Raw genomic sequence first — 14,245 nt, forward strand, 5'->3', positions numbered from 1 at the left:
TCGATTTAGTCCCTATTTTACAAATGATGTTCTAATAAAATAGTCAAAATTGTTTGACCATGTCAACACCTTATGTGTATATTTAGATCCGTGTGGCATGTGCATGTCTTCAAAGTTACTGCTGGGACGTGTTTTAGATTATTTAGTTTGCAAAATTTCGTAATAATTGCCTGCCAGATGGACAGGATTTCAATTTTTGAAGTTGTATATATTTCATCATACATCTAACACCACCATCCTGCAATATCTGCAAGCTAATTTAATTCACAAGCATTTACTGTACCAAAAGTAGCTGTCTTTTCCTGTCAATTATAACTTACGATAACTGATAAATTTAAACATTTTGCATGGCACCTTTTAACACTTGAATTAGAAGGAAATCATTTTATGTCATTTAACTTATAATATTATGCAATGAATAGAAGGAATGAATGAATTCATGTACAGCTGAAAAGGCGAACTAAATAAGAACTTAAATTCAAATGAGAAAGACAATGAAATGCAACATACCTTTGAACGGGAAAGTTGACGAACTTTTCGATTTAGTTCTAGTTGTTGTTTCTCTGCCCATGCTGTTACTGCCATATCCCCCCGTTGTTCAAATGCCTTTCTTTTCTTCATCAACCACTCCATCCATGCGTTAGATGCCTGACAGCACAAATCAGAGTTAGAAAAAATTCTATACAAAATATGCAAACATGCTTGCAGAACCATGTATCCAGAAATCTACCAGAGATCCCAATTTCAAATGCACATATGCAGAGATGTACTGGCAACAGAATGGAGAGAAGGCACATATTACTACATAATACAAAGCTTACATGTTCCTCGACTTGAACTTTCATTTATTCTGCTATTTGTTTACATACAGACACACTCAAAAGGACATTAGAGACAAAGGCATTTATTCTCCATATAGAAAAACTCGAGCAATAGCGACCCATCAAGGTGCAAAATATTCTTAAATTGTAAGAAACTAAATTTTTCTATTCTACAAATAGTACAAGGAACTTGGCATATATATATATATATATATATAGGAAATAACACGTGATGTCTCTAGAGTGATATGAATAACGAAATAATAGGTGTTACATATCTATCTCCCTGTCCCTCAAAAACAATTGTCAGTTAGAATGCAAATGTGGCAACTCAATGTTAGCATAGACTTTTACCACTTCAGATAATTAAATTATCTAATGAGTCTGGAATAAGAAATTTCTGTGCAACATATAGGAAAATTTCCCCTTAGTGTCACATGCAAATTTCCCTCTCCGTTTGGACTGGTGTTTTCCAACCACAGAGGGTGTCCATAGTCTGGCATCCACTATTTCCCCTAAAAATCTACAAAATAACATAGAAAAAACAACAATGCAATTGTTGTTTGACGATCAAGTTAGTGGCCAAATGAGTTGTAAATTTCTGTGTTTTACATGGTGGAAAAATCTCTGGCATCAGCTTTTTTAAACGGAAAATAAAGTAGACAGAAAGTCTATTTAAATGGCAGATTTAATCAATGAAAATGGCTCAAAAACCTTTACAATATTACATAAAATAAACATTAAGACATCGAACAACCCAAAGTGAGAATAAATCAAAACCAACCTTTATTCTGCAAAGTCCAAGAAGCTGGTTGCACTAAGATGACTATTATAGAACTGACGACAATGATATTCAGACATAATAAATTAAAAGTTGTAAGAGAGAATGAATAATGGAGACAAGAGAGAGAGAGAGAGAGAGAGAGAGAGAGTAATGTTGTTGTTGCTCATGACAATTCGATTTGAAACCATAGCTTCCACCATTATTTATAACCTCCCCCTCCTCTATTTCCTCCAATGCACACTAGGACAAATAAGAGGTCAAACTTCTCACAAAGGGAAACCAATGAACACTCAGTCACTGACTTAGAGTCAACTCGCCATCTAACTAAACTGAACAAGATGAAAAAACTGAGTGCAGTGGGAGATGCTTGAATTCCAGTGCAGCAGTCATGAGTTGTCGTGAGATAAAAATATCTTTGAACACAATTTTAGGGAATTCAACTTGATAAAAATATGCCTGGGTAAATTTTGTATTTTTGAACTGGGATAAAAATAACCATGATGTAATTTTGGTGAAGCCGACCTGGATGGTGTAAGAATTGTTGCACTCAATTTTTCAAAGTTCTGAGGAAGCGATTGTACCATATTTTTCTTTAAAGGATCAGATCATCTATCAGCAGTTTATGTGTCATTGTGAACCCATTTTGCAAGTTATGTAATGGTTGTAGCGGCTACAACCACCCTCCAAAATTTTGCCTAAGCTTCCTTTTGGAGCCTCCCTACCAACTTTTCACAACACCTTGTCTTTCTTTGTCAAGTACACAAGCTTCAATGTTTTCCTTACACAAAGGCAGCCTGTCGATCACAGCTCGATGCATTCCCCTCACAGGCTGATCACCCGGACTTGGTCCAGCTGCAGGCTGAGCAGCTCCCCCAAGAAATTGCGCAATTTTGGAGGGCAACCAGCCTTCCCTCCAGAAATTGTGCAATCTTGATTGGAAGCCTACTGGGCTCCAGAATTGCGCAATTCTAGCAGTCAACCCTCACAATGAAAATTGCGCAATTTTCCCCAGCAGGGCTGCTCAGCCCAGAATTTGCGCAAATCTGGGCAGCAGTCAACTGCTCTGCCCAGAAATTGCGCAAATCTCCTGGGCAGCCAGCCCAGCTCCCAGCCAGAAATGCGCATTTTCTCCCAGCAGTTGAGCAGCCTCTTGCATGTGCAGTTGAGTTGACCGGTTCCCTCCGGGACCGAGCAAAACAGACTTGCATGCATGGGCTGCTTCTCCTAAGGCAGCATGCAAAAGCATCCCTTGTTTCAGGGATCTATTTTTGGCAGTTGGAGGTTACATGCAAGGATCATTTCAGAAACCTCCCACCGAGTGTCGCTTTCCTAGATTTGTGGCATGCGCTTCACAACCTCGATGTTATCAAAACTCACCAACCAGACGTTGCAGAGATCATTCCTCGCATCCACCTTGCAGTTCTGACATCCCACATCACATCTAGGAGCTGTCGACACATTCAGCTCAGCTGTTTTGAGGTAAGCCCGCTTCCCATGTCTTGTGTTGCATTTCTGGCACTTCTTGTGTTTCACTTTGTATGAACATTGTCTGCTTGATTTCAGTGAGCGCTTGTTGTCGTTTTGATACATATTAGCTTGTACTAGCACCGTTTTAGTTTTCGTTGCTATCTCACTGTTGTTACATGCATGAAATTGTTTTTCACGAACGGTCGCTGATTTGGCGACTCGCCTCACCCACATGCATGTTGTTCCGTTTTTTGAATCTGTCATTCACCGTTTGCATGCATGATCATTCACTTATGCTTACACTCAGTATCACCATGCATTCGCACTCACATTAGCATTCAGTTGCTCGTCGGCAAGTCTAGGCAACCTTGGCCCGGACTCTGCCTTCACTAAGATAGCATTGCGCAATCCGGGGAAGGAAGGCTCTGTCTTCCTCTCCAGAAATGCGCATTTTTGCCCAGGCACTGTCCTCCAGGACTATTTTGCGCAATTTTGAGGGACAGTGACTGTTGGCCCAGAAAATTGCTCAATGCAGTCACTGAACCTGCAGCCATTGCCATCTAATATTGCGCATTGTGCAATTCCAACAGTCAGTAGCCAGACTGGACTGTGCATTGCGCAGTTCCAGCAGTCAGTCAGTCTCCCAGCAGCCCAGACTGTGCCTTGCGCAGTCTTGGCAGTCAATCTCTCGACCTTCGAAGGAAATTGCGCAACCTTCATGATCAGTCACACAGGTATGTTGCAAGTCAGTTCTCAAGTTCATTTTGGTTTTCGACTGACAAATTGCTTGCCATGAGTGTTGCCATGTCTCCAAGTATTGCAGGTGTTCATCTGCCTCTCAACAGTACAGGTACAATGGTTTCCAGGAGAGCAGAGACGAAGACACCGTTTAGAGCACACTTGGGGATGCAGTCGATCAAGTGTCTATGAACTTGCCTACCCACAGAGACATCAAGTTGTTTGTAGACAAGGACATCAAGATATAACAGCAGCATCATCACAGCGAACAGCATCGTGAATAGCAGTTGAAGGCAGCATACTAAATGCAACGAATGCAAGAGGAAGGTTGTTGACAACACAGAGGCGGACCAAAGTTGTGAGCTCAAGCAGATCCACTTATGATGAAAACAACTTTGGAGACTCGGGCTATGAGGTGATGGCGCGACATGAAGATCGCACGAAGACAAAGAATGGAACAAAGAAAGAGTTGCATGTGCTAAAGCAGCAACTCAAGGAAGAACACGAAGCTGCACAGACAGATGAATGAGTTGCAGCAGTAATAGGAGTAGCAGGGGGCGCAACATGCACTCACGAATGAAACTGCGCCCGTACAAGTTATAGATCTATCCCAACAGCTGGCACGGAGCAAACGTGGTGAGCAATGTTGTTGATCGCATGCAAGGGATTCAGCGACATGCATGTCATTGTGCGCATGCATGCGATCCAACACATTTACCAAACTCACCAAGGCGAAGATGAGAAGCAAGTCTGACTGTAGTTGAACATGTCATTGACAGTGGATGCGCATGACCACCATTACACATTGGAAGATCAGCACGGACACTATGCATCAGTGTGTTGTCGGTTCACCCGCACCCAAAGACCATGAGCATGCTAGCGGACGAGTCGGATGGAGGAACCATACCAATGCACCCAAATGCAACGAAGGCAAGAGTTCGCTTCAGCAAGAAGTCACAATGGAGTGCATGCACACCATCACGGATGACCAAGCTTGGCATCAGCTCACCACCTTCACCATCACAGGCATGTCAAAGAGTTGGTCTCATCACAACGGACCGAGTGTCAATGATGTCTTGCTTGGCTTGTTCAAGCCATGTTGTCTCACATGAGTACGTCATTGTAATGTATGTCTTGTCAAGTGTCGATAGTTGGATGTAACAGTCATAGAGTAGATGAAGAGCCATGAGGGTAGTTGAACTGTCACAAAGGGGAATGTCAAGGGTCACCCTACCCTTTGCTATAAATAATCCCTCATAACTCATTGTATAGCCTTTAGGTAAGCCAAGCTTCTAATAAGACTATCTTGGAGAGAGCTTGGGCAGTATTGTAATGCGCCTTCGCTTCTCCACTGCACAGAGCTAGTACATCTCTTTGGAGGAGCAGGCGGATGTGGGTGTAACGTTCCACTATTGGAGCTAGTGGTTAAACATGGATGTATTGTATGACTGAAACTTACACTTCTTTATATAATAAGAGCCAGCACGTTTCATGCATATGTTGTATTGTATTCCAGCTATCTTGTTTACTCTAAATGGCATATGTATTTGCTTTCTTACGCATGCATGTATGGACTATTCTGTATGAGTATGTATGAATCTTTCTGAAATGTGTTGTTGGTTTAACCATCACTTTGGATTGCCAGCTAACTTGATTTCCAGCTTGTGATGTATCTTCGCTCATGTGTTCCCTTCCCATCTGAGTACTATTACAGGTTGCCAAGGGGCGCACTCATCTCAACCCACTTGTGTTAGAACCTCTCATGCACCTTCCTTAACTCACTGTAGTTGTCACACCCTTGCTACCAACAGAGTTATCTTACTTGCCTCTGTGCGAAATCGTGGTCAAGGCATTACCATACAACCCACTGCTAGGACTCCTACACCAAACGGTCTGAGGTCTAATTGAGACTTCTTACCAAGGAGATCCCCTTACAAGGTCCAGCACCGTCAACAGTAATGTAAATGATGCTAGTAAAACCATGAATATATGTAACAACCTAGGTAAGCCTATTATTTTCACAAGAGATTTATCGTAGGAGGTTTTTCGTCTCACTGACTCATTTGTGTTTCTAAACACAGATGGTCGGCAGAGTTTTTCCTTCCAAACTCACCCCAAATCTAGGGTGGAATTCTTCATCAAAGTCTTAGGTGAGTCTTAGCGTTCTAGTCGAATCTTATATAAAAGTGATTTGGGAATAATTTAAGCTAGTTGGCTAAATTATTTTATTACAAATCAATTGGTCTACTAGATCATATTGTGTCGCAGAATTGGGTATATAATTTGAGGGTCTAGGTTGAACGGATATTCCCTCTTTGAAGGTTGAATTGTAAAAAAAACTTATGTAAAAAATATTTTAATGCATGGTCCTTCATACTTAGACACCATGGTTAAAATATTAGAGGGTGGAAAAAACATGAAATCCCCTCAAATGTCAATTAATTAATTTTTGGCAAAAATAATTAAATCCCAAGCCAGAAAATTAATTAATTAGAGTCAAATTAAAATGTCTTAGGAAAATTAAATTCTCCAAGTGGAAAAATTCGTGGGTCTTAAAAGAATTAATTTTTGGAGGTCCTCCACAAAGGAAATATAGGATATTTCAAGAAAAATTGGACCCTTGGACGTTGGTGGTTAAATCAAAGTCATTTTTTTGAGGAAATTAGCTCAAAATAATTAATTTTGAGCTAATAAAAATGGAATTAAATGATAAATTCGAAAATTCCTCAAAAATAAAAATTCAACGGCTAAGATTAAAAGATGATCAAGTATTTTTCGATAGTCGAGATTATTTTGACAAGGATCAAGCAAACTAGCCGTTATTTTTCCACTTGGAAGATTTATCTATAAATTAGAGTCATTTGAGTCTCTAGCCATTTGATTTCTAGCTAAGAAATTGCTACTGAAGTATTGATGTAACATTATTGTCCCATTGGGAACTTTTATTTCTATCATAATAAAGACTTTAGGGTGAAATTCAAGGTGTTCAGTGTTAGTTGATTAGTGATATGTGTTGGCTACGGGCTTTTCTATGTTGTGCCGATAAATGATAAAATTTGTTTTTTCATTAGATGGGGATAAATTCATTCTATTGATAGTTTTGGGCTAATCTTAGATGATTTGATTCGTCATTTGATTAACAAATTTTATTGAGATATATACATAGTGTTTGCAAGTACCCCATTCCTTGATCTCCAAGTTCACAAACTGTAGGCATGAAACGACTTTGTTTGGATCCCAAATATTTATGTGGCTTATTTAAACATCACTAAGGCTATAGTGTGCATTAGGTTTCGAAAGTATTTTTAGCCATTTATCAAAAAAAAGGTTCCATAAAAATTATTTCTCTAAATTTATTTCAAAACCCTTGTATATTTGTAAATTTTTTGTAAATAGATTTGTAATTTAAATTTGTAAATTATTTTAGCTAATTGGGGTTTTGGGTATTTTATATGCATTTTGCAAGTGAAGTCGAGAGAAAAAGCTAGAACAGAGATAGATCTAGGCCCTTGTGGGTAAGATCTAATCTCTAAAATTTTTGTAGGGCCAACCATTGGAAAACTTGCAGCAAAATTCAAACCTGAAGCAAATAAAATTTTCAAAACCTGGGGTTTCAAGTTTTAGGCCTCCTGGGCCCGGATCCAACCCTCCTAAGGCCAACATCCTCCTCCTCTTGGCCTGCATCAGCCTTCCAGCCCTTTATGTCTTCCTTTAGGGCCTCCAAAGGGCCAGCGTCAACACTTTAGGGGCCTCAGCATCCCCTTGCAGGCCCTGCGTTGGGGTTTTAAGGCCTTTTTAGGCCTGGTCATTTGCCTAGGAGGCCTCACCCCCCTCAATTGCCCCAAACGCCTGCCTCAAAGGCTAGTTGTAGCCTTTAGGGCCCTAATTCGCCCTCAAACCCTATCCGTCAAGCCCTCTTGGGCCTTCTCCCTCCAACATTAGCCTTTATCGGCCCTCTCCTTCTTCCTCTACACTTTCCTTTGGCCTCCTAGCCCCTCTTTCCATCAACGCTAACTATACCAGGCCTAGCATTGGCCCTTTTTGGCCCTAGTTTGCCCTATTTTGACCTCTACATATTTCTGAAATTTTGGGACTAAATACTTGGTGGTTTTGCAGAAATTTGGCTCAAAAAGTTTGATTTGCAAGTGGCAATTTCATCACAAAATTTTGGCAAGTTTGGGCAAAGTGATCTTCAAGGCCTTGGGCATAGGGTTTGTTCTCTAAACCCTAGTTTCTCACTGTTTTGTTACTTCTGTAAATTTTTATTTTATAACAGTGATATAAGTGCCCCAAAACACATTAAATTGGTCAAAATACTCTAAAATTGCAAAATTTGAAATTTCTTAAATTTTGGCTACTTGGACATCAAAGATCTAGCCTAGGTCTAAAACTTTGCTTGCTGGAATTTTCTACATAAATCACTAAATCAGATCTGTAATTTTTTGAATAGTCTAACTAAAACAACTCAAAAAAAAAAAATCAGTTTTGGCAAATTTTCTTAGTTTTGGGCATATTTGGCACTTGCAGCATCAATAACTCACTAATTTGCTGATTTACTTACTATTGTAACAAGTCACGTCAGATCTAATATAATTTTGAAATTTGCATCATAAGAGATCTGAAAATCTAACTTTTCTTTTTGGCAAGCAAATTTTAAGTTTTGGGGTATATTGTGGCACTAATAGCTCACTGTAGTCATAAGTTTAATAATGTTGTCATTTCATTCACTTGTTGCTTATTAAGAGGTCATTGGAACATAAATTGCATAAGTGTTTTCATAGTTGTACATTCTATTGTTCCTTGTTCCTAGCATCGATATTGTGGAAGTGGCTAACATCGTGTTTTCATTGTGAATTTATATGTTACAGAGTTCAATATTCACATCTAATAAGCTCACTCACTAAGAGCACTCTAATCATAGCTTTCCTTGATATTGAGTTAATTTGGGCATTCAGCATCTGATTGGCATTGTGATATTAGCATAAGAACATCTTGAATAATTGTTGGCATCTGCTGGATAACTGCTCTAAATTCGTTTACTTATATCATTGGTTAAGCATCTTGTGGGTTCATTTATTATTGGCACCAAGTTGATTGGCACTTTTCTTGGTTGTGAGATTGCATATAACTCATTGATAAGTACTATTGTCGTTAAAGATTCATCATAATTTAAAATACTTAAACATTAAGGTAATCTCAAACTAAGAATTTTACTCATAATCATTACATACGCATCCTAAGGTTAGTTGCATTAATAACTTACCTTCAAGCATAAGCTTGGTTAATAGACTCCTAGGGAAATCCCTTTCCAATTAGCTTGAGGGTTTCAGCGCTTTTTAGTGGTTAACACAGTGACCTTGCAGTGGTCAGAGCCACAGTCTCTACAGCGCTGGAGGCACTGGGCAGTTGGAACACAGGGGAAGGTATCATTAAATAGGCCATTGTCTTCTTCCCGTTGGCTTCTCTCCCACAACCTACTCTAAAGATTGTTTCTCAAAATAGTTAAAGGAAAGGTTCCATCTAAATTTTGCATATAATCTAAAACTAACCAAGATCCTTGCATTTCACCTAGATCTTAGGAGTTGCATTGCATATAGGTTAGTCAATCATATAAGCAGCAGTTGTCCATTCGGTTATTTGGTCATCATTTATAATAAGCAAGAATTATTGACTCCATAAGGCACTGGTCTCAAACTCTAAATCTAGTCAAATCTTTATTCTTCCTAAATTTTCACCAAGTAGCTAGGCCACTCAACTGTGTCTCCCGGGCAAGTTGGTTCCCAATTTGTTTTCCATCATCTCATTTCCATAGGGACTATCCCCCATAGTCTGTTGTTGGGAAACAGCTAGAACATAGTGGGCGGGGATCAGAGTGACAGCGCCCGCCCTGAGTCGTTGTCACGGTGCCTATACATTCCAAGTGACAACAGGAATCACGATTGTTGTTAGACCAAAAGCCACAAGCATTAGTCTTTGCTACAATCGCCAAAGTTAGGACCCACGAGAGGCAATTATTCCATGTCGTGAAACACACGGGGAGCGATGAACCTATTGACCACACTTTGTCAACAGTCCAAGGAAGCAGAGTACAAAGATGTGAAGAAAAATTTTGAAAGTTCAAAGTCATCATCCAACACAGTTTTATCATCGTAAACCCAATTTTTGCAAGTTATATTGTAAATGATGCTAGTATGACCATTTAATTATGTAACAACACCTAGGTAAGCCTCTAATTTTGGCAACGAATTTCATCCTAAGAATTTTTTTAGCCTCACTGAAATATGTGTGTTTCTAAACATAAATAATCGACAGAGTTTTTCTTCCAACTTAAATCCCAAAGCTAGGATGGAATCTTTTGACAAGGTCTTAGGCGAGTCCTAGTGTTATATCGAGTCTTTGTAAAAGTGTGTTTGGGAATAATTTAAGCACATTTGGCTAGATTATTTTATTACAAACCACTTGGTCTATACTAGATCATATTGTGTTGCAAAATTGGGTAATTTCATGAGGGTCTGTGTGTAAAGTTGTATTCCCCATTTTAAAGTTGAATTAATTGTAATATCTTGATCTAAAAAAAATATTTAGTGCATTGTCCGTCATACTTAGACACCATGGCTAAAATATTTGAAGGTGGAAAAATTATTAATCTCCTCTAGTCTCAATTAAATAATTTTTCTGACAAAAATAAATTAAATCCTAAGCTACAAAATTAATTAATTTTGAGTCAAAAAAATAATTATAGAGATTAATTTCTCTTCAAGTGGAAAATAATAAAAAAATTCGTGTGTCAAAGGAAAGTCAATTTTTGGAAGTCCCCCACCAAAGTAAAATGGATATTTTAAGAAAATTTGAGCCCTTGGGCCTTGATGGTTAAGTCAAAGTCAAATTTTTAGGTTTGGATTAATTAAAAGTGGGTTGTAAGAAAAATTTGAATTCTTCCTCAAAATTAAAAATTCAACTATGGAGAGCTCTGCGATCAATGGCGCTCGTATCCTAATCCAAGCGTCGCACACTTCGCGGCCTCCTCTGGCGCGTCTGGTCAAGGCCACGCTGCGCCCCAACCGTCATGGAGGAACCGCACTTGAACCTTGGTGCCCACTCATTCAAAGATATGGTCACTGGTTGACCTCTAGACCAGGAATCTTTCTTCACAAAGTTTGCCTCCAACTCGGCCTTCCGCCCCCCGGGAGGAAACTCTGATAATGGAGAAACTAGACACTCTCAGCAAAAGGAACCGCCTCAGAGAAACAGAGAGACAGAGAAAGGGAAAAAGAAAGAAACTCTCTCAGCAAATGGAAAGGCCTCAGACATCCCCTCCTCCACAGACACAAACTCAACAAAGATTCAGGAGCAGCTGCAAGAACAGAGGAAAAAGACAAAGAATAACTGCAACCCCATAGCCACGAAAATACCAGCACTGGAAATCCAGGACCCGGGAGTTGCAATCTATAGAGAATACATGCAAGAACATACAGTAATATGCAAATTTATGGGCATATGGCCAACCGAAAAAGCCCTAAATTGGTGGATACAAAGCAAATGGACACCCAAGGGGGAGATAAGACTTCAGCTGGGCTCCAAAGGATTTTTCACAGTAATCTTTGACCTCCTAGAAGACAGAGATAGAATATTTGAAGGAGGTCCCTATTTCTTTAACTCAGCTGAATTATACATGAGATTTTGGAAGGACAACTTCACACCAGAAAAGGAGGATTTCACAAGAGTTCCAGTCTAGGTACGCCTCTACTCATTGCTGACTGATTACTGGGCTCCTTCAGTTTTAAAAGGCACATGAGACCAGCTAGGGGAGTACATCAAAATGTTTGAAGGAACTAGAAATGGACATTACGTTTCCTATGCCCGAATATGCGTATACATAGATGTCTCTAGAGCCCTTCCAGACGCAATAAAATTAATTTTTAGGGATGAAGTCTGGCTACAAAGTATAGACTATGAACACATCCCCTTCAGATGTAGGAAGTGCCATGAGCACGGTCATCTCTTTCGAGACTGTCCTCTAAACAAAGCCCCTCAATATCCCGAGTAGGCAAGCAAAAAAAAAGACAGTGAAGGATACACTAAAGTCAACTCCAGGAACAAGAACAACAAGAAAAAGACTATCCCTAAAAAGAATCAACATAAGGAGGCAAGTCAAAACCCTTTCGACGCCTTGAACATCACTCAAGAACAATTGGATCCAAACTATCTGACAGGAGATGAAGCAGGAGAAGAGGAGCAGACCCAAGCAGACAGAGAACACAATGACAGGGATACAGTCAACAGTAACAGAGAAAATGAGCACTCACAAGAGGACACTGAAATGGAGCAAATAGTGTTAGAGGAAACACCAAAGGAGAGTGCCATAGAAGAAGCACTGGAGGGGGTAGACCTAGCAACCATTGCATAGGAATGGAAGTTAAATGGAATAAAAGCCATACCAGAACACCAACTACAAAAAATTGAAGGTACTTACCTCCTCCAAGAAGATTTAAAACTCAAGGCACTCCACCCCGCACAGGAAAGCATCGCATCAAAGGGCATCTTAGCAAACATTCTAGTAGGAGGATTCAACCTTAAAGGTCCAAGTCGAAAAAGAGGCCGAAAGACCACCAGTCAGCTCCTCCAAGAACTGGGAGCCAAGCTAATCAATGAAGGGAAGGTAAAAGCTCTAGCCCTAAACCCCTCTCCATACTTATGAATTGCATTTCTTGGAACATTAGAGGACTAAATAGTCCCGAGAAGAAACGAATCTTGAAAAACAGAATCCTGTCTGACAATCTTGATATCCTCCTAATTCAAGAAACCAAACTTGGGTTGGTTCACCCATCTCTCCTTCTCAACTCTTGCGTTAAGCCTTACAGCTTCTTAGCTAACTCGGCCACAGGTTCGGCGGGAGGAATTATGACTCTATGGAAAAACTCGAAATTTGACCTCATCTCCTCTTTGGCTACCCATCATTCCATAACCGCGGTCCTGAGAATTATTGGTACCAATGAAAGTATCTGCATAACCAATGTCTACGTCCCTCACAAGGTGACAGACAGAATTAAGATGCTTCAATGCATCTCCAATCTGCTCGATCCCATACATCTCCCTTTCAAAATCATAGCAGGCGATTTTAACATGATAACTAATCTGGCAGAGAAGAGAGGTGGAATCAGGAAGTTAGATAAGGACTTAGAGGCTTTCCTTACAACCATAGAAAGCCTCAACCTCATCGACATACCCACCAGCAATGGCATTTTCACCTGGAACAACCAAAGAGGAGGAGACCGACAAATTGCCTCTCGGCTAGACCGTTTCCTCCTATCAGAGGAAACTTATCTTACCTCTTGGGAAACGGAGGCGCGTATTCTCCTGCAAGCAGGTTCAGATCACTGGCCCATCTCTCTCAAGATCCAAATATCCAATGGTCCAAAAAATAAGCCTTTTAGATTCGAAGCCTTCTGGTTGGATCACCCGGAATCCCTAGACAAAATGAAACAATGGTGGACCAACCCTCCCACCAGATCCAGCAATAAATGTACACTTTCCAACAAAAGCTAAAACATATCAAAGTGGAACAGAGAATCTTTCGGCAATCTCGTCACAAAAAAAATGGAGCTCAAACTGGAGCTTCTCCAGCGAAACATTATTGAAGAATGGCTCATAGATAGCAGCAAGCAAGAGGAACAAAGATTACAACAAAGTTGGGACGAAAGAGCCATCCAAGAAGATAAATTGTGGCAACAAAAAACCAGAATCAACTGGCTGAAATGTGGGGAAAAGAACACTGCGTTTTCCATAAATCAATGATACAGCATAGGAGAAACAACAGAATTTTGGCTCTGAAGAACCGAGAGGGACATATCATTCACTCTCAAGAGGAGATGGAAGCAGAGCTCACTCATTACTTCAGCTCTCTTCTCAAGGAGCCTAGGAATGACCAGGATCAGGATATTAAAAAAATCACCGACCACATTCCCAAGATCCTCACTAAAGTGTATAATAAAATGCTCCTAAGAAAAGTGTCCCTCCAGGAAGTGGTTATGGGGATGCCCAACGGAAAATCCCCTGGCCCAGATGGTTTTACCATAGATCTCTACAAATCTTGTTGGCCCATCCTTAAATCTGAGGTCCATGCCCTTGTGGAAGAATCCCGCATTCAGAAGTTTGTCCTAAGAGCCCTCAACTCCACATTCCTCACTTTGATTCCCAAGGGCAAATCAGCTGACTCCTCGGACAAATTTCGACCTATAGCCCTCTGCAATGTCATTTACAAAATTATCTCCAAAGTCCTAGCCAATCGGTTGAAATCCGTCCTGCCTCTCCTTATCTCTCATCATCAATCTGGTTACGTGGAAGGCAGGCAAAACATGGATAGTATCATCCTTTCTCATGAGCTCATCCACTCTCTCAAAATCCAAAAGAAACCTAGTATGATGATTCAATTAAA

The 14,245-nt window shown here is 40.1% G+C and overlaps 1 protein-coding gene across 1 annotated transcript in view; it reads right to left on the reverse strand.

Moving 5' to 3' along the window:
- LOC149164312 (Chaperone DnaJ-domain superfamily protein) overlaps positions 1-14,245 on the reverse strand; it is a 147,233-nt gene that overhangs the window by 74,495 nt on the left and 58,493 nt on the right. The window contains exon 4 of the mRNA XM_089432039.1: positions 511-648. Within this exon, the coding sequence (XP_089288165.1) occupies positions 511-648 (138 nt within the window). The remainder of the gene's footprint in view (positions 1-510; positions 649-14,245) is intronic.

Source organism: Pinus tabuliformis, chromosome 5_1 (assembly GCF_031772625.1).
Source record: "Pinus tabuliformis cultivar Carrire ecotype Pingquan chromosome 5_1, CPIR1, whole genome shotgun sequence".
In the NCBI taxonomy this organism is placed as follows: Eukaryota; Viridiplantae; Streptophyta; class Pinopsida; order Pinales; family Pinaceae; genus Pinus; species Pinus tabuliformis.